We start from the raw sequence: 22634 nt of genomic DNA on the forward strand, positions 1-22634 counted from the left end.
AGTGTATTTGAGGGTTTCACGCTTTAGACTGGCTAAATTCACTGTGTAGATGTTGCAGTCCTGTTGTCTCAGCTTCCCCAGTGCTGGATTGGCAGATGAGCACCTCTGACTTTGGAGGGACTCCAGTAAAGTCTTGGCCCCCCGCACCCCGTGCAGGACCCCCAACTGTTAGGGCCAGAGGATAGCATGCCAGATGAACTTCCCTGTATGTTCTGACTTCTCTTGAGGGATAAATAAAGCAGAATGACCCACCCATCTTCAAATGACAAAACTGCAGGGAGGTCTGGAGGGAAGTCACACAGCAGATGGCGGCTCTAAGCAGACTCCTGACTCCCTACGTGGCCTTTTGTGCGCAAGAAAAAAATCTCAGAATGGGTGAGATCCTGTCAGTGAGGCTGGCTAACTCCCGGAGGCCCTGTCAGAGTCTCCCTGCGTTCTCTTTCTTCCCAGGACTCTAATTTTGCCAACCTCAAGCCATCAAGGGACCTGGCTGGCATCCCACCAGGCAGTCTAATGAAGACGGGCACAGGAAGCCCAGTGTGTGCGTGTGTGCGTGCGCGCGCGGTCCTCAGTGTGCCCAGCAGGCGGCGCTGCATGTTTGCGGGTGGCCAACTCGCGGGGTGGCAAGCCAGGAGGGGAACCCCAGACCACTGCGCTCAGACCCACGCTTCTGGCACCCGGGCCTCGGTCTTCCTACCTCTGTTTGCTCTGCCTTTTCCCGAGATCTCCTCTACGCCTCCACCCTACCCCGCCCCCGATCCCCAGCCATGAAGCATTCTCTCTCCAGCCCCACGGGCCCCTCAGAAGAAGAAGGGGGCCTCCAGTTACTCTGCCCAGCTGAGGCTAGGGGTTGAGTGAGAGATGGAGGCCGACATGTGGGCCTTCTAGGAGAGGGGTGTCATCATTCTCCCACTCCCGGGGATGGGGGGAGTTTGGGGAGGGGGCTGGGTAGGGGCGGAAGCAAGCTAGAGCCGTGTTTGTCGCTGCGCTGCCTAGAGGAACAGATGGCTGGGGAGGGGAGAGGGTGCCTTGCCGGGAGGAGGGGTGCGGGGGCCGGAGGATGAGGAACGAGGAATTTCGACGCCCCGAGTCTCCCGGGAGAAGTCCCCCTCCTCATCTCTTCCCAGAAAGAGGGGCGGGCGAACGCCTGTCGTTTTCCGGAGGAGCACCGGTCTCTGGCTCGCCCTTTGAGCAGTCAGCCGCCTAGGGGCGCGTCCCGGGCTCGCTGACTTCCACGAAAAGACCGACCAGAGGCCAACCGGAGCCGCCTGGGGCTCGAGGGTTAATAGAGCTGCGATCCGAGGGACGAGGGGGCGGCAGGAAGCCGGCTCTGGGTTGGGAGCGAGTTCAGGGATCGCAAACAGCTCTAGGAAAACGTGTTAATTGGAACTTTATGCAGATGATCTGGAACTGGGGGCTGGGGAAGGCCGGAGTGAACAGGTCAGAAGGATGCTGGACACAGCTGAGTTCCCGCGGGTGCAGAGGGCCCCGGTTAGGGTGGTGACACATGCGGACCCATATATTCCTGAGATGCACCCTATTAGAGGGTGACTGGTCTTGGGGAATGAAACGCTTGCTATCTGGCTCTCCTCCCCTGAAAGCTAGTGGGAGCTCCTTCCTCTGTGATTACCCATCTCCGAATCTTGGGTTCAGCAAGGCAGAGTCTCATGAAGTGGCCATGAAGAAGGGTGGGTGGGCACACCTTGCATGTGTCAAGTCCCACTTTTGGCTACTTCCCAGTCTCATCTTGGCTATGTCCCACCGAGTACAATTTGGGTCCCTTTCTCCACTTATCATATTATCCATTTTGCCTTTTGTTTTAAAAACCAAAAAAACCAAACGGGACCTCACTTTGTACCTCAGGTTAGCCCGGAACTCCTCATATAGGCCAGACTGGTCTCAAACTCATGACTGTCCTCTTGCTCCAGCCATCTTAGTGCTGGGATTACAGGTAGGCACCGGTCACTCAGGCTGACATTCTCCATCTTTTCTTCATACCCACTGTCCTCTACATGGAGTTCCCATCCACAGCTTCCACCAAGTGTGTATGTTTGGGGAGGAGCACCAACTTGCTTTTGTGTTGTCCTGTCTGCTCCCCTCCTCCCTCCCCTCCTCACCCTCAAGAAGATGACTCTCAGACTTGAGAGCACTTACAGACCTTCTCCACTTGATAAAATGCAGATCCCTGGGCCACTGGGTATTTGATTCTGAGGTGGCGGTGGTGGGGTCAGGAACTGTCTTTCCATTAGTCAGATAGAGAGGACTGGAAAAATGGGGGCCCACTTCCTCCTATCGTGTCCCGTGCCGTCCCTCCTCCCCCCACACTGTGGCTGTCTCTGGTGTGATGGGATCTGGCTCGGAGAAGGTGCCAGGAAGGAAAAAAGAGAGGGTGGAGACCATGGGTAAGGAAAGATGATAAAGGAGTGAGATAAAGGGGTGATCTGCACCTGGCTCTTCTCTGAGCTGGCCCCTTCTTCCCATCCCCTTCCTCAGGGGTTTCCCTCTCCAGCCCCTCCTTTCCCCCCACTCTTCAGCCAGCCTTGCCCACTTTCTAACTTCCCTCTCCCTTTTCATCTGTAGTCTTTGGGAGAATTTTGAGGCTCAGGCTATTAGGAGGTGACTGGGGACATCAAAATCAATTAGAGTCCCATCTTCAGAGAGAGAGAGAGAGAGAGAGACAGACAGACAGACAGACAGGCAGACAGACACTTCTGGTGGTGGAAAAAAAACTACAGGAGATAGGAGAAGAGACAGGGCTTGTGGGAAGGACAGCCCTGACAAAGACAGCGGCCTGCTGGGTAACTTGCTTCCCACTACAGCTCAGTTACATCGGGGATTCTGTGTCACGCCCCCCCCCCCCCCCAGATGTCCAAACCAGGAGTACCAACAAAAAGGGACATCGGGAGAATTCGCCAAGACCACAGCTAGGAAGGGGGAGAACAAGTGGATCTTCACCCTTCTCCTTCTCCAGACAGCTTGCCCTGAGCAGAGTTGCCCCGGAGCCCCCTCTGTGGCCCTGGCCCCAGAGCAGTGGGATAGAGAAGGGCATCTTGTCTAGATGAAAGGAGATGGATTCTCAGGTTTCAGGACATCTGACAGGTTTGGCTGGAAGCATTAAAAATTCATAGAGAAACCTGACCCCGGCTGGACCTTGGGCCTGCCACCTGGACTGTTCCTGGTTTTGTGTCCTCTCGGAGTTTGTTGGCCAACTTTCCCTTCTGAAGGGTCCTGGAAGCCCGGTCTTCATGTTTTTATGGAAGAGCTCTCTAACAGATTAGAGATCTAAAGTGGGTAGCCAGCTGCTCGGGAAAACTGGGCTGAAAACACCCTCACCCCCCACTCCGGGTGTAAGAACCTGAGAGGCTTAAGGGCTTAGGAGGCTTGTCATCTGGCGTCCTTCTAGTCCTCTCCCCAGGCGACTGCATGCTCACGCTGCAGTTGGTGATGACACAGCCTGTCTGTGCTTCCCACGACGGTCAGTAGGGGGCAGCCGTCCTCGGGGCGACTTCATCTTCTCTGTACTCTGAAGGGCAGTAAAGAGCCCTGCCGGCAGGCAGGGAGGTGCAGTGTTCGCCTTGAGGAAGGGCTCCGGAGTCTGTGATCTGAGAGGAGCAGGGGGGAGTTTCCTAGCTTGGGGGAGATGAAGGGACTTGAGGTAGCATTTGAAATAGATTTCTGGGTTTCTAGTGTACCAAAACCAGGCGGCCAGGTGGACACAAACATTCAAGCGTTAGAGAGAAGGTTGGCCGGTGGCCGCCGAGGGTGGAGGCTTGACTAGCAGCTGCTTCTCGACAGTGGAAACCCCTGTGGTGCCTGGATAAGGTGTTTTACCTTGACTCTGAAGGCAATGGGGAGCCATGGTAGGTTCCAGAGTGACATAATGATATGATGCACAGTTCGGCCAGATGAGTCTAGTCACTGTGGGCAGGCTGAGTGGGAGGCGGGGAGGCCGAGAGCAGAAAAAGCAGAGTAGAGATTACTTCCATTTTCTTCCCTATTCCAGGCACGAGGTAATGAGGAGCTTCAGCAGGGAGGTGGTGGGGCTAGGAAGAAGAGCATGGACAGGGGCCAGGAGGGGGACTTGGGAACCGAGTAGATGTAGGAGATTAGAGAAAGGCGGAGCTAGCGTCGACACTGGGTGTCTGAAAGATGAAGCATGCAGAATGGGGACACACTCATGGAATGCGGGAGGTGAATGGGTTTTTGTTTCTTTCAGGAGTTAGGGGAGTCATGGATAAGTCCATTCCTGAACACTCTGGCCTCAGTTTCCTTATCCGGACATGGGTGGGGGTTGGAAAAACATGGCTTTGCCCATCTCTTCTATTTTGGAGTGTCACACTCAAAGCTGTCAATCTGGATTGTTTGGAGAGGCTGGGGCCCTGAGCTTGTGAGATTGCTGGGTGTGGGGTCCTGGGTGAGAGGGTGTGGGTCCACGTCCGTATCTGAGGTGCATCTGCCTGTTTGTGGGACCCGTGGGTGGCTGGTGTGCTTGCACGTGCCACAAAGCTCCATTTTGTGTGTGTTCGTGTGAGAGAGAGAGAGAGCTGGAGAGTGTGGGTGTGCACGTGATGGGCGTCCCTTGGTCTGTCTGGGCTGTCAGTGGCTGCGGGCGGGGGCCAGTGGGGAGCAGTATTGCTCTAGGCTTCTTCCTGAGGCTCACACACACGTCTCCTGCGCTCGTTGTTCTGAAATAGCATCTGGACCGAAGGCCCATGAATATTTCACAACGATAATTCTGTGACCTGGACAGCCTGCCTCTGATTTACCAGCACACTCCCCTCCCCGGCCCTGGCCCAGAAGCCCCTCCTCCAACGCAGCACTTCCCTAGCTCCCATCTCCCCTTCCCCTCAACCTTACCTCTAGACCCCCTCCCAATCCTACTCATGACTTTCCTCAAAGCCAGCCTGACACAGGCCCTGTAAGACTCCAGCTCGGAGCTCTCCAGTTCGGACCTCTGCTTTCACTAGCCCCTCACCCATTTCACATTCACAGCCAAAGTCCTTCTGCTACAGTCCACGGGTGCCGATTCCTGCCTGTTTCTGCCCCCTCTTCTCAGCATCCTGAGACATCACTGGTCAGGGTTAGTGGATCCCAGGAGCAGCTCAGTCCTGAACCCCAGCACCCAGGTCCCTCCCATCCTGCCATTCCCTCCTCCCAGGCTACAACCCAGCTCTGGATCCTTGATCAGTTCCATCTGATAGAGCCCCAGGGCTAAGGTTCATTGCTAGCCCTGCCCCTGGCCTCTCCTTACCCACCCTAGAGAGGGAGCCTCTAGCTTCAATGTAAGGCACCCCAACTTGAATTCTTTGTGCCTTGATCACCTTAACCTCTTAGTCTCTCCTAATCTGCTCAGAGAACTGCTGGACCTGATGCACCCACAGAGGCTTCTATCTCACCGGGCCAAAGGGAGAAAGACCGGATGGCTGTAGGGGTATCCAGAACAGCCGTGTGTGCTGAATACTTCACAGGGGCATTCAGCAAAGAGGGCAAACACAAGCTGGGGTCTAGTCTTAGATTCTGCTCTTTAAGGCTTTTGTGGTACAACTGAGTTCCCCCAGGGAGCCGTGCCTTTCCCAGATAGGCCCAAAGCCACGTTTCGCTGGTGGTGCCCATGAATATCTAAGTTACACCTCCTGCAGGGGAAGGTGGAGGCTTACATGTCTTTCCTGGAGGCCACTCAGCCCAGCTGGTGGCCACCTCCAGATTCAGTCGTTCAGCTATCAAACACTTCAGGGCTGGTGGTAGCTGCTTCTCTTGGGCAAATTGGTGCCATCAGCACACACCTTTAACAGCCAGGGTAGCTCAAGAAATTGAAGCCTCGGGAGGATCAGACTGACCTTGAGGCCCAAGGGAGGTGAAGTCACTCATCAAGTCCACACAGCAGGAAATCCTGGTGGCCTGAGATGGCTCTTCCTTATCTAGCCCTCCCAACCTTAAACACTTAACAGTTCTAAGTCCTACTTCTGCTTTTGAGGTCTTGATGGGGGGGAAAAAATAAAAAACCTTACAGGAGATAAAATAATAGAATTTTTTAATAAATTTTCCCCCAAACAACTTCTTTTGATCTTCACCACACAGGGGCCGTGGTGGAGAGGAAACTACTCTCCAGGCACCCTAAAAAGTGTTCTGGGTAGACTTAGGAGAAAAGTATTCCTCCAGGTGTCAGGAGGCTAAAGGGATCAGGACAAGCAGGGTCCAGGAGCAGCCTGGGCCTTGCTGAGGCATCCCTCCCAAGGTCCGGGGGAGGAAGGGAGGCTCCCGGGGGAGCTTTCAAAGGCTCTGCTGGTGGAAGGGTGCTCTACAGACAAAAGCCCCTCCAGTCCACTGTGGGGCCCTGGAGAGAGGAGCATCGGCTGCCTGGGGCGCCCCGCCCCAGCCTTGGGATTGGGGAACAAGAGTTAGTGGCTAGAATCAGGGCGAATGGGGCCGAGCCACCTTATACACCGCCTTAGGGGCTGCCCTTCGTAAGTCAGAACAGCCCAGAAGGCAAATGAGGCAGCGTGGTCCCGGGGAAGAAAAGGAGCGAGGGGGCCTAGGGAAGGCGCCAGGCCGGGCTGCAAACAAGGGGGAGAGGATGGAGCAGCTCGGTGGGAGGCGGAGAAGGGGAAGCGGGGCGAAGGCCGTGGCCTCTTCCGTCTGAGCACCGCAGTCAGAGGTGATGGGGCGCCAGGAGCAAGAGGCAGAGCAGAGGGGTGCACAGCCCGGCCGAGAGCGCGGGGCCACGCGAGTCTGCGGGCGCCTGGCACGCGGCCCCGGGGCACGTCTGCTCGCCCCGCTGGTCCTCGCCGCCGTAGCCACCCCAGTAGTCGTCCTCGGTGGGCGCGTCCCCGCCCTGACGCCCCCTCGAGTCCTCGGCGGGCAGGTCTCGGTAGAGCGTGGACGGGTCCGCGGGGGGCGCGCCCGCCTCGGCCACGCCGTACAGGTGGTTGGAGGAGCTGTTGCCACGCGCGCGGCTGCCCGGCCGCGTGGGCGTGGGCGGCGGGCACGATTGGAAATCGGCCTCGCGCAGCGCGCGCAGGTCCCGGCCCTGGCGCTCGGGCGGGGTGGCGCAGGTCACGTCGGAGCTGGACACCCGCGCGTGCTGGAACCAGGCCCAGAGCGGCCGAGCGCGGCAGTCGCACGCCCAGGGGTTGGCGTTGAGCCGCAGGAACTCGAGAGCCGGCAGATCGGCCAGCGCCTCGCCCGGCAGCGAGGCCAGGCTGTTGTTGAACAAGTAGAGGATGGTGAGGCGGCTGAGGCCGCGGAAGGCCGCGCGGTGCACGCCCTGCAGCCGGTTCCCGTGCAGCAGCAGCCGGTCCAGGCTGCCCAGGCCGCGGAACACGTGCTCCGTGAGCAGCCGCAGGCGGTTCCCGTGGAGGAAGAGGTGGCTCAGGTTGGCCAGGTCCGCGAACAAGTCATCCTGAGTGGGGGGGGATGGAAACAGAAGAGAGTGGCCTGAGACGGGGTCGGGGACTCCACTCCAGGACCTGGGGAGGGTAAGGAAGGCATAATGGCAGGGTGGAACAGTGCGAAAGGGCTTGCCTTTGATCTTTTTTGAGATACCATGTATCCCAGCTATGTATCCAAGAGGATCCTCTCATCTCCTGCCTCCACCTCTTGATTTCTGAGGTTTCAGGTTTGTGCTCCCTGTCAGTTTTATGTGGTGCTGGAGATCACACTCAGGGTTTCAGAACATGCGAAGCAGCGCCTTATCAACTGAGTCCTGAATTTAAAACTTGCAATTTTCCAACCTATTTCCTATGGAGAAAGCTATACAACTGAGGTCAGTGGGTCCCTTTGCCCAGGGCCCCAAGGGACTGAACCCAGCACAGCAATGCCAGGCAAGAACCCTACCGCTGAACTATAGCCACAGCCCCCCTTTCTACAGTTATTTTTGAGACCATCTCACCAAGTTGCCCAGACTGACTTTGGGCTTGATGTTTAGCCTAGGTGGAGCTTCAGCTAGCCATCCCGGTGCCTCAACCTCTTGAGTAGCTTGGGTTGGCTCTCAGTAACACAAGAGCTGACTTTGTCAGTGGGTCTTAAAATTTATTTATTTATTTACCCCCTCCTCGTGTGTGTGTGTGTGTGTGTGTGTGTGTGTGTGTGTGTGTGTGTGTGTATACAACTTGTGGGAGTGTATCCTGCCTTTACATCATGTGGGTTTCCAGGATAGAACTCAGGACACCAGGCTGGGTGATAACCATCTTTCTGACAAGCCATCTTTCCAGCCTTTCTAGGAGAATCTAGATCCTGTCAAGATGGCAGTCAATACTAACCGTCACACAGGGAAAATGCCATCTCGCCTGCCTGATTTCTTAAATTTAGAGTGTATCCCAATCCCTTTCAGATTCCAGCACCTTCCCATCTAGGCTGAGACCAAGTCTGCCTTTCCCATGCTGATGATAAGGTTGCCTGAAGACCGTGCTTGGAGCTTGAGAGTTAGATCCTGGATCTGCCATGAACTTTGATACCTGGGAAAAGTCACTCTGTCTTTCTGTGCCTCAGTTTCTCTCTCTGTAAAAAGTGGCAATTAATGGAGCAGAATGTATCAAGATACTTGGGATAGCCAGGCAGTGGTAGCGCACACCTTCAATCCCAGCGCTGGAGAGGCAGAGGCAGGTGGATCTCTGTGAATTTGAGGCCAGCCTGGTCTACAAAGTGAGTTCCAGGACAGCCAGGGCAACACAGAGAAATGCTGTCTTGGAAAACGAGAAAAAGATGCTTGGGGTAAGGTTTTTCACATGGGCAGACATTGTGTGATCGTTTGTGAAGCTGGCCAAGCCGAGTTACTGCTAAGCATGCTTTCTCCTCTGTAAAGTGGAAATGAGTGTTCCTAGCTCTTGGGCATGCTTTCTCCTCTGTAAAGTGGAAATGAGTGTCCCTAGCCCTTGAGTCTGTTCTGAGGACCAATGAACAGAGTTCACATAAGGTTCATGGGGTGGAGTGCTGGGTACAGTTCTTGCATGTAGAATTTTTGTCCAGGGATGAAGCCCACAGGCTCAGGAGTTAGAAGCACTGCCGCAAAGCCTAGGTTTTCCTTTTCCTAGCTGCTGGACAAGCTATTTAACCTCACAGAGCCCCTGTCCCTTAGTATATGTATCTTCCTTTAGAAGGTTCTTCAATAGACTGAAGAGGTTAGATGCTACGATGCTGTTGAGGGTACCACCTGATAGAGGCACAGTCAACCATCCATAAATCACGGTTGTCATGACAGCAGGGGCTCATTTAGAATTCCAGCCCATCCCATCTCATCCATTTTCCTCTAAGGGAGGGTTTCTTTGGGGACAGGAAGTTCTGCTGCTGGCTGAGTTATTCAGGGGACCACTATCAGCTCCACATCCCAGACTTAGCGAAGGAGGGAAGAAGCTGGTCTCTGAAGCCTTGTATCACTCACTGTCCCTCTTACAGTGTCGAGGACAGGGCCTGGGGTGGAGAAGTCATGTACTGGCAGAACCTTGAGATTATGGCTCAGAAGTGAAGGGATGGGTATGACCAGGGTCAGGGCTCTGCTTCTTAACCAGCTGACCAGGGAACTTTTGGTGGTCAGCTGGTGTGGGGCTGTAGCTCAGGTGTAGAGTACTTGCTTATTCATGTTGAAGGCCCTGAATTGCATTAACACCCTCCACCACCCATGCGCAATGTGATTTGGGAGCTAGTTACTTAAGTGACCACCCACCAAAAGTGAGGTTTGCTTCAGATGAAGGGTTATCTGTAGAAAGAGCCAGAACCCCATTCCTCTCGCTCCCACTGCCTCAAGGTCCTCCCCAAACGGCCGTGGTCAGCAGGTCCCAGGAGATCTGGTTTAACAGGACATGAGCATCCTCTCTGCTCAGGCCAGTTCACCTTGGCCTGTACCCCAACTCTGGTTCTCTCCCACTCCCCCAGTGCCTGGGGTGATGGTTTCTTCCTCATGCTACCTGGGCACCTGGTCGAAGGTCTCAGGAGGGGGAGTATGCTGAGTTCCAGCCCATATCCACAGCCTCCACCTTCCTGTGTTCCTGCGTGTTCGCACCTCCTCCCATCTGCCTTCCGCCCTCTCTGCTACAGGAACTGAGTCTGCCAAGAGCCCTTCTCTTGGCCACATTGAGATCAGTCCTCCTCAACCTTCTTGCTACCTCTGACACCAGCACAACGTTCTCCACCCTCTGATGCCACCACCCTGAATGCCTGTCCAGGTCCCTAGCTGACCTGCTCACCACAATAGCCTCAGTCTTGCTGTGCGCTCCTCTCATTCCTCCTTTCCGGTCCTGCCCAGCGGGTACTCTGGGTCCTTCCGCTTAACCCCTCCCTTGGGGTTTCTCTTCCTAGAGTGTCAGCAACAGCAGGACACACCCGGAGATGTATGGCTAGAGGATCAATGTGGGGACACAGGAGGGTGGTGCTGGGTTAAGTAACCCTTTGGAGACTTAGGGTTCTGGAAGACAGAGGTTCAGACACCCCAGGGAACCCAGATACTTAGTAACCACAGTCCAATTTTGTATTCTAGCCTCTTCTCCTCTCGGCCCCTGCTCTGAGCCTCAGCCTTGGGGTCCATTCCCTTCCCCCAACCCAAGTTGTAGCCAAATCCCATCGCCACTTCCTGGACTGCAGCTCTCAAATCCAGCCCTTCCTCTCTCCACCATTAAAACGGTTCTCTGTGCATTAATAAGCTCTTGACTTTCACAGCCCCAGCCTTCCCCCATCACCTTCTCACACGCCCCCTCCCTCTGGGCTCGGAACATCTGCTAAAGTCATCCTCTTCCATTTCAAAAACCACATTTCCCTTGCCTCCCGCCTGGCCGGTTCACAGCTTTCTGTATCCATTTGGAATCTAAATGCAGCATCCCTGCGCTCCTCAGCCTCGCTGAGAGCATCCTGTTCTTAACCTTGCCTTCCTCCAACCTTCCAATACCTGGCCTTGGGACCTGTCTCACCAGCTCCCCAGGCTGTGTGGCCTTGGGCAGCCCCAGGCACCTCTCTCTCTGGGCCTCACTGTTTCCATCTGTGCCATAAGTGACTTGGAGTGGCTGATCCTTCAGGTCCCCTAAGCGTTGGCTAATTTTGACTCAGTGAGCCTGGGAGTTGATCTCACTCATTCAGCAAAGCTGTTCAGTGTGTGCACTCTGCATCGGGCACCCCCGCTCATGGTGCTTGCCCATCCATGGTAGGTGTCATAACCATCGGCGTCAGCAGGTGATTTGCCAAGTTCTCACTGAATGCCAAGTCCTGCGTGGCACAGATCCTGATAGTATCTTAATCATCGACACTATGAGGCAGATGCTGTGATTTTTTTTTTTTTTTCCTATGTGGAGACGAAGAGAGAGGGGCTCAGAGAAGGGAACCACTTGCTGAGGGCCCAACTGCTAACATGGGTATAAAGTCCAGAGGCGAGACTCCCAACCCCTGTGCTGCGGAACCGAACAGACCTGGCCCAGTTGGAACCTGGCAACCCCACGGTTGGTAAATTCACTGCTGTCCTTGGCTCCCACCCACTCTGTATTCTTTCCGAGTATCATCCCCTTGGATGATCCTCAGCACCTCCTCCCTGAGCAACAGGCCACGATCTCTCTTTCATAGATGGGACCCCGAGGCCACAGCACATTAGAGAGCGCTTAGATTAGAACTCCAGTCTGTCTGAGCACAAGCACTGCTTGTAAACACCAAGTAAGCCGCTGTGGGGGGGGAGGGGAGAAGCATCTCTACCATCTGGCCACCCTCCAACAGAGCAGGGATACTGTTTTTGTTCACCCTGGAATCCCTGGCACCCTGCATGCTGCCTGGCATGCAGTAGGTGCTCAGTAAGGAATCTGCTGGTGAATGAACCGGCCTGGCACAGTGCCTCGCCCTCGGCAGACATTCCATGAGAACCTCCACCGTTTTCACGTGCACCTGCCACATCCTACCAATGGGTCTCCTCCAGAGCTCCCTTCCTGGGCAGGCTGGGCTGCATCCTAGGTCACACCTGCTTCCCGAGGATCTCACCGAGCCACATGTTTCCTCACCTGCTTGTGGCATCTCCTAGCCTAGTTCCATCAGGCACTTCACAGGCTGTCTCTTTTCTTCTCTATAAAGGGCCAGGTGTGAAGAGGCTTCCTTCCCATGACACCCCGATGCTGCCCAGGCCAAGTCAGAAAACCCCAGTGATCACCTACAGGTTCATTGGGCTTGAGCCTTAGGTGTTCCCAGGAACAGACTGCTGTCTATGGCCTGAGGGTCAAGAGCTATCTATCTATCTATTTATTTATTTATTGGGTTTTGTTTTTGTTTTTGTTTTTTTGAGGTAGGGTTTCTCTGTGTAGCCTTAGCTGTCCTGAAACTCTTGAACTCACAGAGATCCACCTGCCTCTGCCTCCCTAGAGCTGGGGTTAAAGGCATGCGCCGCCACTGCCTGGCAAAAGTAATTTATTAAACCCTAAGCTGTGCACACTACACATGAACTTACTAGCCTCTCGCAGCCCGTCTTTGTGGAAGGCATCATTTTCCTGTCTCCCCACGAGGAAGAGGAGATGGAGGCTGAGAGAGGGGAGGCACCTTTCCTAATGCTAAATAATGAGTAGCTTTTACATACTGATAAGGAGATCAGGACCTTAGGAGTAGTCATTAAAACAGAGTCAAGGCCAGTAAGTTGGTTCAGCAGGTGAAGGTGTCTGACACTGTGGTGAGTTGAATGTAATTGGCCCACATAATCTCATAGGGAGTGGCACCATTAGGAGGTGTGGCTATTTTGGAGTGGGCGGGGTCTTGTTGGAGTAAGTGTGTCGCTATGGGGGCGGGCTTAGGGATTTCCTATGCTCAGGATACCACCCAGTGTCTCAGACGACTTCCTGTTGTAGGCAAGATGTCGGACTGTCAGCAACTACTCTAGCACACCATCATGCTCACTGCCATGATGATAATGGACTGAACCTCTGAACTGTAAGTGAGCTACTCCAATTAAATGTTCTCCTTTATAAGAGGTGCTGTGGTTATGGTGTCTCTTCACAGCAATAGAAAGCCTGACTAAGACAGCCACCAAGCCTGACAACCTGGGTTCCAGAGTTGGGACCCAGCTGATGGAAGGAGAGAACCGACTCCCCAAGTCATCCTTTGACATCCACGTGCACGCCATGGCATGTGCATGTACACCCACCTTCCTCTATGCACATAAAAAAAATGTAATTTAAAAATTAAAAACAAAGGCCAAGCGTCTTTAATCAGAAAATCTGAAATATCCAATCCTCCAAAATCCAAAACTTTCAGAACATCAACAACACATCATCACAAGTGGGGAATTCCCCACCTTGAAATGTTCCCTGGTCAGAATTACGAAGTTGTCTGAAATTTCCTTTAGGCTATGGGAGACATGGGTGAACTATGTGCACAAGTGTGTGGGAGACATGGCTGAGCTACATGGGACCTGTCTCCACGATAACTCATCATGTGTATGCAGATCCTCCAAAATCTGAAATAAACACAACCAATCCTCGGCACTTCAGGTCAGGGTACTTAACCTGTAATAATCATGGTTCTTTTGTTTTGGAGTGTGGCCTGTGCTAAATACCTTTCATTTTAATACCGATGAAGCTTCTGGATAGATAGACATCACTAAGGTGCCAACTCAGGGACGTGGACATGGGGATGGAGAAAACAGTTTGTCTAAAGCCATACAAGAGGCTGGGAAGTGGACATGGGGATGGAGAAAATAGTTTGTCCAAAGCCATACAAGAGGCTGGGAAGGGCTTTTAAAACTGAACCCCACAGGGCTGGGAATGTGGCTCAGTTGGTAAAATGCTTGCTTAGCCTACACAAAGACCAAGGTTCCATCCCCAGCACTTATAAACCAGGCATGCTGGTAGAGATTTGTAATCCCAGCACTCAGGAATCGGAGGTGGGAGGATTAAGAAGTTCAAGGTCAGAGATGGAGAGATGGCTCAGCCGTTTAAGAGCACTGGACCTGGGTTTGATTCCTGGCACACACATGGCAGCTCACAACCATCTGTAATTAACCCGAGATCCAGGGAATCTGACTTCCTCTTATGACCTCAATGGGCACTAGACACATGTGGTGCACAGATGTACATGTAGGCCAACACTCATGTATAAACAAATAAGTAAAAAAACAAAAACCAAAGACAAACCAATCAAACACACTAGCAAAACCCCCTAGCCTACACACTTGTATTTTGGGGTATTATCCCTCTAAAGTATGATGGTACCAGGCAGGTCAAGTGTCAGCTCCCTCTGGCTGTGTAGTCTCAGTCAGTTCCATTCTGTGTACCTTCTAGTCTTGTGTGTCCCTGCTGCTAAGCAGCTTGGGGCTCAGCTTGGTGGGGAGCCCAGTAAGGCCCCAGTCACAGGGACGATGGCTTTAGGGACTCATGTCCTACAAATCCCTGGGGTCCCCAGTGTGCACTCCATGGTGAAAACCTCTGCCTCCAGAGGCCTGTAGGCTTGAGATGAAGTGGCTGAGTTCACTCTGTAGCCATGTGGTTCCCGGCAACTTTAGGAAGAAGAGAAGTGGAAGGTGTGTCTTGGATCCTCTCCATGGCCTCATAATAATCCTTAGAGTTGACCCAGATCTCTAAGATGAAGTTCAAGCCGGGGCATTGAACTTCATCTGAGACCAATGTTAAATAAAGTTCATTTAAAAAAAAAACATGGCATTTTAACAAGTGTTTATATAGCTCTTATATATGCCAAGCACTATTCTAAGTGCACTACAAATTATTCATGCATTTAGTGCTTACAAAATCCCTGGGCGGTGGATGCTCATATGACTCCCGTTTCACAGAGAGGAAAACTGAGGCCCATGTTTGAAAAACACCACATGCTTGTAAATGGTAGTGCTGATGCCTGTAAAGTGCTTTGCCCAGGGCCCAATACAATGTGTACTTACTAGGCACCTGCTAAATTGATTGCCCGTTATTCAGCAATAATGAGGCCTACTATCCCAGTCAGTGTGCATTTTCCTGCTCCTCCTCTCTCCATTTGAATACTGTTCCCAGGGTTGCTGTACTTCTAGTACGGCATACCGTGGATGCTCAGCACATCAATAAATTACCATCACTATTGCTATCATCAGGAGCATCAGCTGGGACTGGTTTTCCAGCCCACAGACTGATGACCTGTGGGTGCCAAGCCCTGGATAGGGAGAAGGCAGGGCCTTCTGGGCTCATGTGGGGAGTGCCCCCTTCTAGCCAGAGGCTGTGCTACCAGGGAACATGCCCTCCTGAGTGGTTGTTAGGGGTGTGTCACTGCTTCCTGAGGAAATGGGATGTGAGGGTTTGAGTGCCCGACAGTCAGCATAACAACAATAATAAATAATAATTAGATCAATGATGATAACAATAAATAACAATCATTCTCTTCCTTCCATTTCTTTTTCTCCAGAGCGTCTGTTTTTCAGCTATGTAACCGAGTTCTACCCGAGACCACAGGTTTGAGGGACAGATCTGGAACGGGTGGGGTTTTTCTCTTGTGTTATTACCGGGAGATCAGGGAAGAGTGTGACTTCTAGGAGGCAGGCCCCTCCCCAGCAATGACTCCACCCTTTGTCCCGCTTGCACGGGAAGTGGGAGGACTTGGGGGTGGATGGGAAAAGATCGTGCAAAGGCCTTTGGGCTAAGGCTCTTGGGGAAAGGAGGGATACACAGACATTGAGGAGTGTGCTGAGTGGGTGCATGAAGGGAGACAGACAGAAGAGGCAGAGGGAGACATATGGGGGAAGCAAGTCAGGAGGCGGGCAGAGACAAACGGGGGTTAGAGAGACACACAGAGAGGCAAGTGGGATTACTGACTGGGGTGGACAGATACTGAGAAGGAAGACAGAGAAACAGGTAGACGGAGATGCTGAGGCGGGAAAGGTGGCCTGAGAAGACAGGAGGGGGTACTGAGGTCCAGAGAGAGGTGGAAGAGGCCTAGGGGAGGTAGCTGGCTCACCTGTAGGTGGAGCAGGCTGTTCTCCTGGAGGTAGAGGTACTGTAGGCTGACCAGGCCTCGGAAAATGTTGCCAGGCAGGCTGCTGAGCTGGCAGCGGTAGAGATGTAAGGACTGCAGCCGCTCCAGGCCCTGGAAGGTATCGGGCTCCAGGGAGCGAAGGTGCCGATTGTCACCAAGGTCCAGCTCCTCGAGGGCCTGCAGATGGCGGAAGGTGCCGGGGTAGATGGTAGACAGGTTGTTGGAGAAGAGCCACAGGGTGAGCAGGTTGGGGCCGAAGGTGCCTGGCCGCAGGGAGCGAATGAGGTTGTTCTGCAGGAAGAGTCGCTGGGTGCTGGGTGGCAGGGACAGCGGCACTGAAGAGAAGTTGTTGGCCTGGCAGCTCACCGTGGGTGGGGAGGGGTAGCAGGTGCAGAGCATAGGGCAGCTGGGGGTCACAGGAGGGAGGCCCAGGAGTGTCAGCAGCAGGCAGGCTGAGGCAGGACCTGTGGGGAGAGCAGAGTGAAGGCTCACTGTGGCCACGGGTCTAGAGGCAGCTTAACAGGCTCAAGAGGCTTGGCCACCCCCCACCTCTCTCCAGGTTCCTTTGAGGTACGCAAACCTCATTTTCCCTTCCTTCCTTCCTTCCTTCCTTCCTTCCTTCCTTCCTTCCTTCCTTCCTTCCTTCCCTCCCTCCCTCCCTCCCTCCCTCCCTCCCTCCCTCCCTCCCTCCCTCTCTCTCTCTCTTTCTTTCTTTCTTTCTTTCTTTCTTTCTTTCTTTCGTGTGTGTGTGTTTGAGACAGGTCTCATGTAGCCCAGGTCGCCCTCAAACTTAATGTTTAGCTGAGGATGTCCCTGAACTAGTGATCCCCCTGTCTCCACTTTCCTAGTGCTGAGATTACAGTGGTGTGTGCCATGCCTAGTTGATGCTGTGCTGGAGATCACACCCAGGGCCTTGTGCATGCAGGCGAGCACACTACCAATTCAGCTACAATCCCAGTCTAGGAAATCTTTTTGAGAGCTATTGTTTCTCCAGAATGGATGCCTGTGTTTCCCCACTGTATTAAAGAGTGAGGGGGCTCTTTCTTTCTTTTCCTTCCTTCCTTAAGACAGGGTTTCTCTGTGTAGCCCTGGCTGGCCTAGAACTCACAGAGATGGGCTTGCCTCTGCCTCCCAAGTGCTGGTATTAAAAGCCTGTGCCACCTGGCGGTGAGGGAACCCTCAATGGAGCAGATAAAGGTGGAACCAGCTTTTGCCCTCTTCCCTCTGTCAGGGATCCCAGGAAGCCTCTGAGGTTTTCTTGGGGAGCTCTGCCTGGGGAACGGTGAGCCTGCATCCCCAAACACCAGGAGGGCTTTGTAGACAGCACTGAGAGGTGTCTAAAGTTGTTTGGGAGACAGGTGTCTTTTCCTTCCTGTCTGTTTTCATTGTTGTGTTTGACCTTGTTTAGCGTTAGGGTCAAAAGTCTACGAGTCAGGGCTGGGGATTCTTTGGGATAGGGACAACTCTTCTTAGGGTGTTATGCTATAGCACTATCTTCTAGCCACCAGATGCCAGCAGCACCCTGCCCCCAGTTATGACAATCAAAATGTCTCTAGACATTGCCAAATGTCCTCTGGGAGCAAAACCAGCCCACTCGAGAAAGCTAGACACTAACTTGAGGCCGTCTGTGACGAGAAGGCCTGTGGGTGTCCTGGTGACCCACAGCCTCCTCCCTCGTCTCCCTGCAGGCCTTGGAAGAACCTTAGCCTTTTCCTCCTAGGAAGGGGCTGCAGAGTGGGGCTGCAGAACCGACTCAGACACTCTCCTTCAAAGCCTTGGTTACGGTTTTACCAAGGTAACTTTTGGAGTTTGGTTATGGGCTAATCTTCTTAGGGTACAGACAGGAGAGCAGGTGCAGGGGACGAGGGTGTTGAGAATGGGTACCTGTGTTTCTCTGCCCGACCAAGGAGTGCAGAGCTCCTCCTACATGCATCCCTGTCCCTTACCCCTCAATACTGCAGGTAGAGGTTCCTGTGGGTAGACCTCAGTTCTGTCAGGATTCCCAGAAAGCCCCTGAGACTTCCCTGGGAATCTTTGCCTGGGGAGAGGTGAACCCGCACCCACAAAGCTAGGACTCGGCCCCAGAAGTCGGGTAGGAAGACCTAGTTTGGGGGTCCCTATGGCTCAGGGAGTGGGTAGCTGAGAGGTGGGTAACTTTCAGTGTCAGATCTCCGAGGCCGCGAACGGAGGTTTGAATGTATTCTGAGGTGTCTGTGTGTATGGAGGTCTTTCTGTGATCTGGAGGGACAGTGTGAGGACAGGTGCTCACTACCAAAGGTGCTGCTCAACCCGGTAGGCAACGTTACAGCAGGCGTGCATCCCTGTGCCTCTTCCTGGGGGGCTCCAGAGTGGAGTGCCCTGTGAGTCGGGGTGCTCCCTAGCTCTTGACTTTCAGGCACTTCCCAAAGCCACCCCAGCCTGCGCGCGCGCACACGCGCGCGCGCGCGTGTGTGTGTGTGTGTGTGTGTGTGTGTGTGTGTGTGTGTGTCACTGGCCCCTCCTGGAACGCGAGCGAGCGAGCAAGCAAGCGTGTGCTGGCGGTCCTCCGCGTGTGTGAGTGCCGGGCCCCGTGCGTGTGTAGGCTGGGTGTGATGTAATATTCAGTGACACAGCGCGGCTGTTCCATTCGTTCACACCACCTCCGCGATTCTCGGTCCTTCTCACCCCTCCCCCGTGCGGCGGTTCACGATTACTTTTCTCCTCCTGAGTTTTTTCAGAGCCACGTGGGGTGGAGGAGCATGTCTCTCACCCTTGATCTTAACTAGGAAGGAGTGGGGTGTGGGAGTCCAGTGGAAGACCCTGGGTGGGCTTCCTGAGCACTGAGAGCCAGGGATTTCAGAGCCGTGTGTGAGGCCTATGGAAATGGCAAGTTTTGGATCTCAGAGAAGGCGAACACCTTACCCAAGGTCACACACTAAAGTGGTACAGGACAAGGGCCAGAAAAAGACTGGCCTGGTGTCCAGTAGGGCATTCCTGTTCACCCACTGATCTCTGCCCCTCCAAGGACTTTACACCAAAGGAAGCCAAATCCTTCTCTGATCCCTTAATCCCACCCCCATCCACAAGCTCACCAGAGTGTGAGCTGCGGTGGCTGTGAACCTCCCCACCCCCCAGGATTACCAAGCTCTTCTTCCAGCCTCCACGGCTGACTGACTGCTCTCCCTGACTGACTGCCCGGGAGAGAAAGCAGGAAGTGCTACAAACCCAAGCAGGCCAGGGGTTCAGAGGGCGACTCCCCTGACCCCAGGCCCTCGTCCAGGCTGAGGTCAAGCTCATCCGGAGCTGGCAAGCCTCCCCTCCGTCGTGTCCCAACTTCCTGTCTGGCCCCCTCACTTTTTTCCAGTGCCTCTCTTCTCTTTGGCCCCACAGTGGCCTCCCTGCTGCCCCATCTACGCCTATCTCTCAGTGGGATCTACTTCCCTCCGTCTCAGTGGTATTCCTTGCAGGCCCTTTGAGGAGGGACCCTGTGTGCTGGGGGGTGCTCCACGGCGGCAGCTGCTGCGTAACAGTGACTCTGTTGCCATTTCTGGCCCTCACTGCCGTGCAAAGCAGCTGTAACCCAAGGAGCTTCATCCATAATTCAGGTTGTGGCTCTCACTGGAGGCAGGGGGGGGGGGGAGGGGGAGGAGGGGCTCTGGGCTTCTCTGCCCCCAGGCTGGGTTGGAGTGGGCACTCCAGGCAGAGGCAAGGTAGGGGGCTGGGAAAGCACCTTTCCCTCCCCACCTCTCCTCTACCCTGCACCTTGTACCATTTTCCCTCTCCCACGTCTCTCCCCCCCCCCTCCAAGTCCCGCTTTTCACACGCCTCTTCACAGCCATTCCAGGCCCTCCCCTGAGGACCACACTATACTCCAGGTTCCCCTATGATGTCCTGGGCAGGCACAGTGTGTCAGAGGTGGGTTAGGGATTCTCAGCCACTATCTAGGATAAACCTTTGTGAGACAGGAAACATCCCTGAGGGCTGGAGAGCAGAAAAGTCGGCTTCTGGTTGGAAGAGCCCCTTTCTGTCCTCAGAATCCTGGTTTCTTTCCTCCCCTGTGGGGAAGGGAGAGGGAAGCCTTTTCTGCCAGCCTCCCTCACCCTCTGCTCATCCCTTCCTCTGAAGTCAGCAGGTAAGCCCCGAGATGAATGGTGTGTGGGACCAGAGAAGAAGGAATCAATCTGTTATTGTGTACCTACTGTGCGCCAGCACCCCACTTGTGATGCTGCCTTCTTTATCCGTGGAACCCAACCTGTCACGACCCCTGGTGAGATCAACAGTACCAAGGTCCCAACCTTGTGTTGTCCCAACTGTGTGGCCCAGGTGTAATGTGAGATCCAGAGCAGCAGGCACAGGTGCTGTGCTCGGAGGACACACTCTGACTTTTCTTACGGAGCCCCAACCCCCACCACAGCCCCTGGATGTGAGATGCTAGCCTAGAGGTAAAGGGAATATAGGTACCCTGCCCATAGGCTCAGGCTTGGGACACTCACAGTGCTAGCCATTTGGCTGTTCAAGATCAAGGGGGGAAAGGGACCTAGGCTCTCTCTATAGATTTCCACTCCTGGGCTCCAGGCTCTGGTTATTCAGGAAGAGGCGGCCAGTGACCAAAGGCATAATAACCACATCTGGCCACAGGAGGGAGTGGAGAGAGGCCACAACATGATATTGATCTTGGAAGGCTAAGGTACCCAGAGCCAAAAGGATCCATTCACCAAAGGATCACGGTCAAGGCCCAAGGGCTGCCAGACCTTGGAATACCCAGGTTCTGAGATGAGGATCTCAGCCTGTGCCAACCGTTAGGCCAGAGGCTCCTGGGAATAAGAAACTCGAAGGGGGCGGGGGCAGAGTCCAAGGCAGGAACTAGAGTGCACCATAATGGGGCAGAGATATCCCAGGAAAAGTAGACAGGCCTCTGGCTCTAGAAACAGGGTACAGGGCCCCAAATACAAGCACCATCTCCATACTTTAAACACGGCCCCAGGGAAGAGCCAGGGGCCTGCCCAGCAGATGCTGAGGGGGCAGAGGCTGGGAGGAGGGGGGCCTTGGGAGTGGCATGGGGGCGATAGCATACCAGTGACGCAGGGGCCTGGGGAGGCACTGATGCAGGTGACTGGAGGTTTTGAAGCTGCTGCAAACAGCTTCTCACTCTGCCAGAATGTAACACCCCAAAATAAGCAGCTACTGTGGGGCGGCAGGATCCGACGTCGGGGCTTGGAGATATAAATGGCAGCACTGAGCCAGCCCAGGTGCCCACCCCAAGGAGGCTGCCACCCCACTCACACACGCACACACAAAGTCCTCACCCTCCTTCTCTTACAGCAGCCCCAGACCCTGAGCTCAAGGTCCCCTGGACTAGCCCGCCAGCCACTCCCTGAGAGACGGGAAAGAACAGGCAGGCGCTTCAGAATGCAGGGCTTCCCACGTGGAAGTGGTTACCAGGAGCCTCTTTGTCTCTTCCCGGGGCACCCCATCGCTTCTCTTCCTTCTCCTTCTCTGGCTTCTGTTGACATCCTGAGCCTTCTCTAACCACTCTACCATGTAGGGATCTGGGTCCCCAGTCCTGGTGACCATTTTCCCCAGTGTCTGATCCTTACATCTGTCCTCCATCACCAGCTTCCGCTGGCTTCTAGTCTTGCCATCCCTTTCCATTCCAATCTCCCAGAGCCCCAGTCCTCACCCTTCCGGTTATCTTCCCCCGCCCCGCGCCCCGCGCCCCGCTAGCTTTCTATCCCTAGTCTCTACATTTCTCTCCTGAACTGGTCCCCTTCTCCCTCTCCCTTGGTCTTCCCCTGGACCCTGGTTTCTACTAAGCTTTCCTGTCGTCTAACCTTTATTCCTCCTCCCGCCCTCCCCCCATCCCGCCCCCACCTCCTCTTTCTCACCCACCCCCCCACCTCTCTAGACACTTTTCTCATCTTGACTCCCCTCCTCCCTCCGACCCCTACCCTCCCCGCCCCCAGTCTCCAGCCCACACCCTTGGCTGTCACTCAGTGCTTGGAACTAGCCTCCTTCTAGCCCCCCCCGATTTGTCCGACCAGACAAGGCCATAGGGAAATCGCTCTCTGCCCCCTACCTTCCCAGACAGCCCCCTACCCACATGGCTCGTCTTCCCAGGTGACTGGAAAGTGCTGAGACACCGGGCATGAGGAGTTGCTGAGTCGGCGCTTCCCCAGCCGGCCCGAGTCCTCGGCGTCCCCCGGAGCAGGTGGAGCCGGGACGGCGGAACCTGAGCCTCTTTCTCCTCCTCCCAGCCTGCTCGGTCTGCCCTCCGCGTCGCCCCTTGGTCACGAGCTCCCCGCACACTCCCGCAGGCTCCAAGCCCAGTGCCCTCCTGCGGCTGGCAGCTATGGGGGCGGAGGCGCGGCTCCCGCGCTAAGCGGTTTTTTTGCTCCCAGCCCACCCCACCCCCTTCACTGCCCCACCCTCATGCCCAAGGAGAGGGGCGCCCCTCTCTAGGGTCCTCCCGCCGGACGTTGTCCTTACCTTGCAGCAGGCGCCGGAGCCCGGGCAGCATCTTGTCTCGACGCTCGGGGGAGGGGGCGGCGGGGGGGGGGGAGGGCTCTCCCACTCGCTCCCTTATGCCGCCGGACAGACGGCGGGGACTCCGCGGGGCTCCGGAAGGACCCGAGGAGTCCCCGGGCTACGTGGCGGGGCTGCGGAGCTCTACCCTGCGCCCCCCGGACTGCGTGCCTCAGAAGGAGCCATCGGGCCCCGACGGGACGGGGCGGGGCACGACGGGGTAGAGAGGGCTGGGT

General features: G+C 54.9%; 1 protein-coding gene across 1 annotated transcript; it reads right to left on the minus strand.

The window, feature by feature from the left end:
• Nucleotides 1-6129: 6129 nt before the first annotated feature.
• Nucleotides 6130-22393, minus strand: Rtn4rl2 (reticulon 4 receptor like 2). The gene is made up of 3 exons (XM_059259225.1): nt 22363-22393; nt 15880-16361; nt 6130-7399 (listed from the first exon to the last, which is right to left on the minus strand). The coding sequence occupies exons 1-3, from the start codon at nt 22391-22393 to the stop codon at nt 6650-6652; spliced, it is 1263 nt and encodes a 420-aa protein (XP_059115208.1). The 3' UTR covers nt 6130-6649.
• Between the last annotated feature and the right edge of the window lie 241 nt (nt 22394-22634).

This window comes from Peromyscus eremicus, chromosome 4 (genome assembly GCF_949786415.1).
Source record: "Peromyscus eremicus chromosome 4, PerEre_H2_v1, whole genome shotgun sequence".
NCBI lineage: Eukaryota > Metazoa > Chordata > Mammalia > Rodentia > Cricetidae > Peromyscus > Peromyscus eremicus.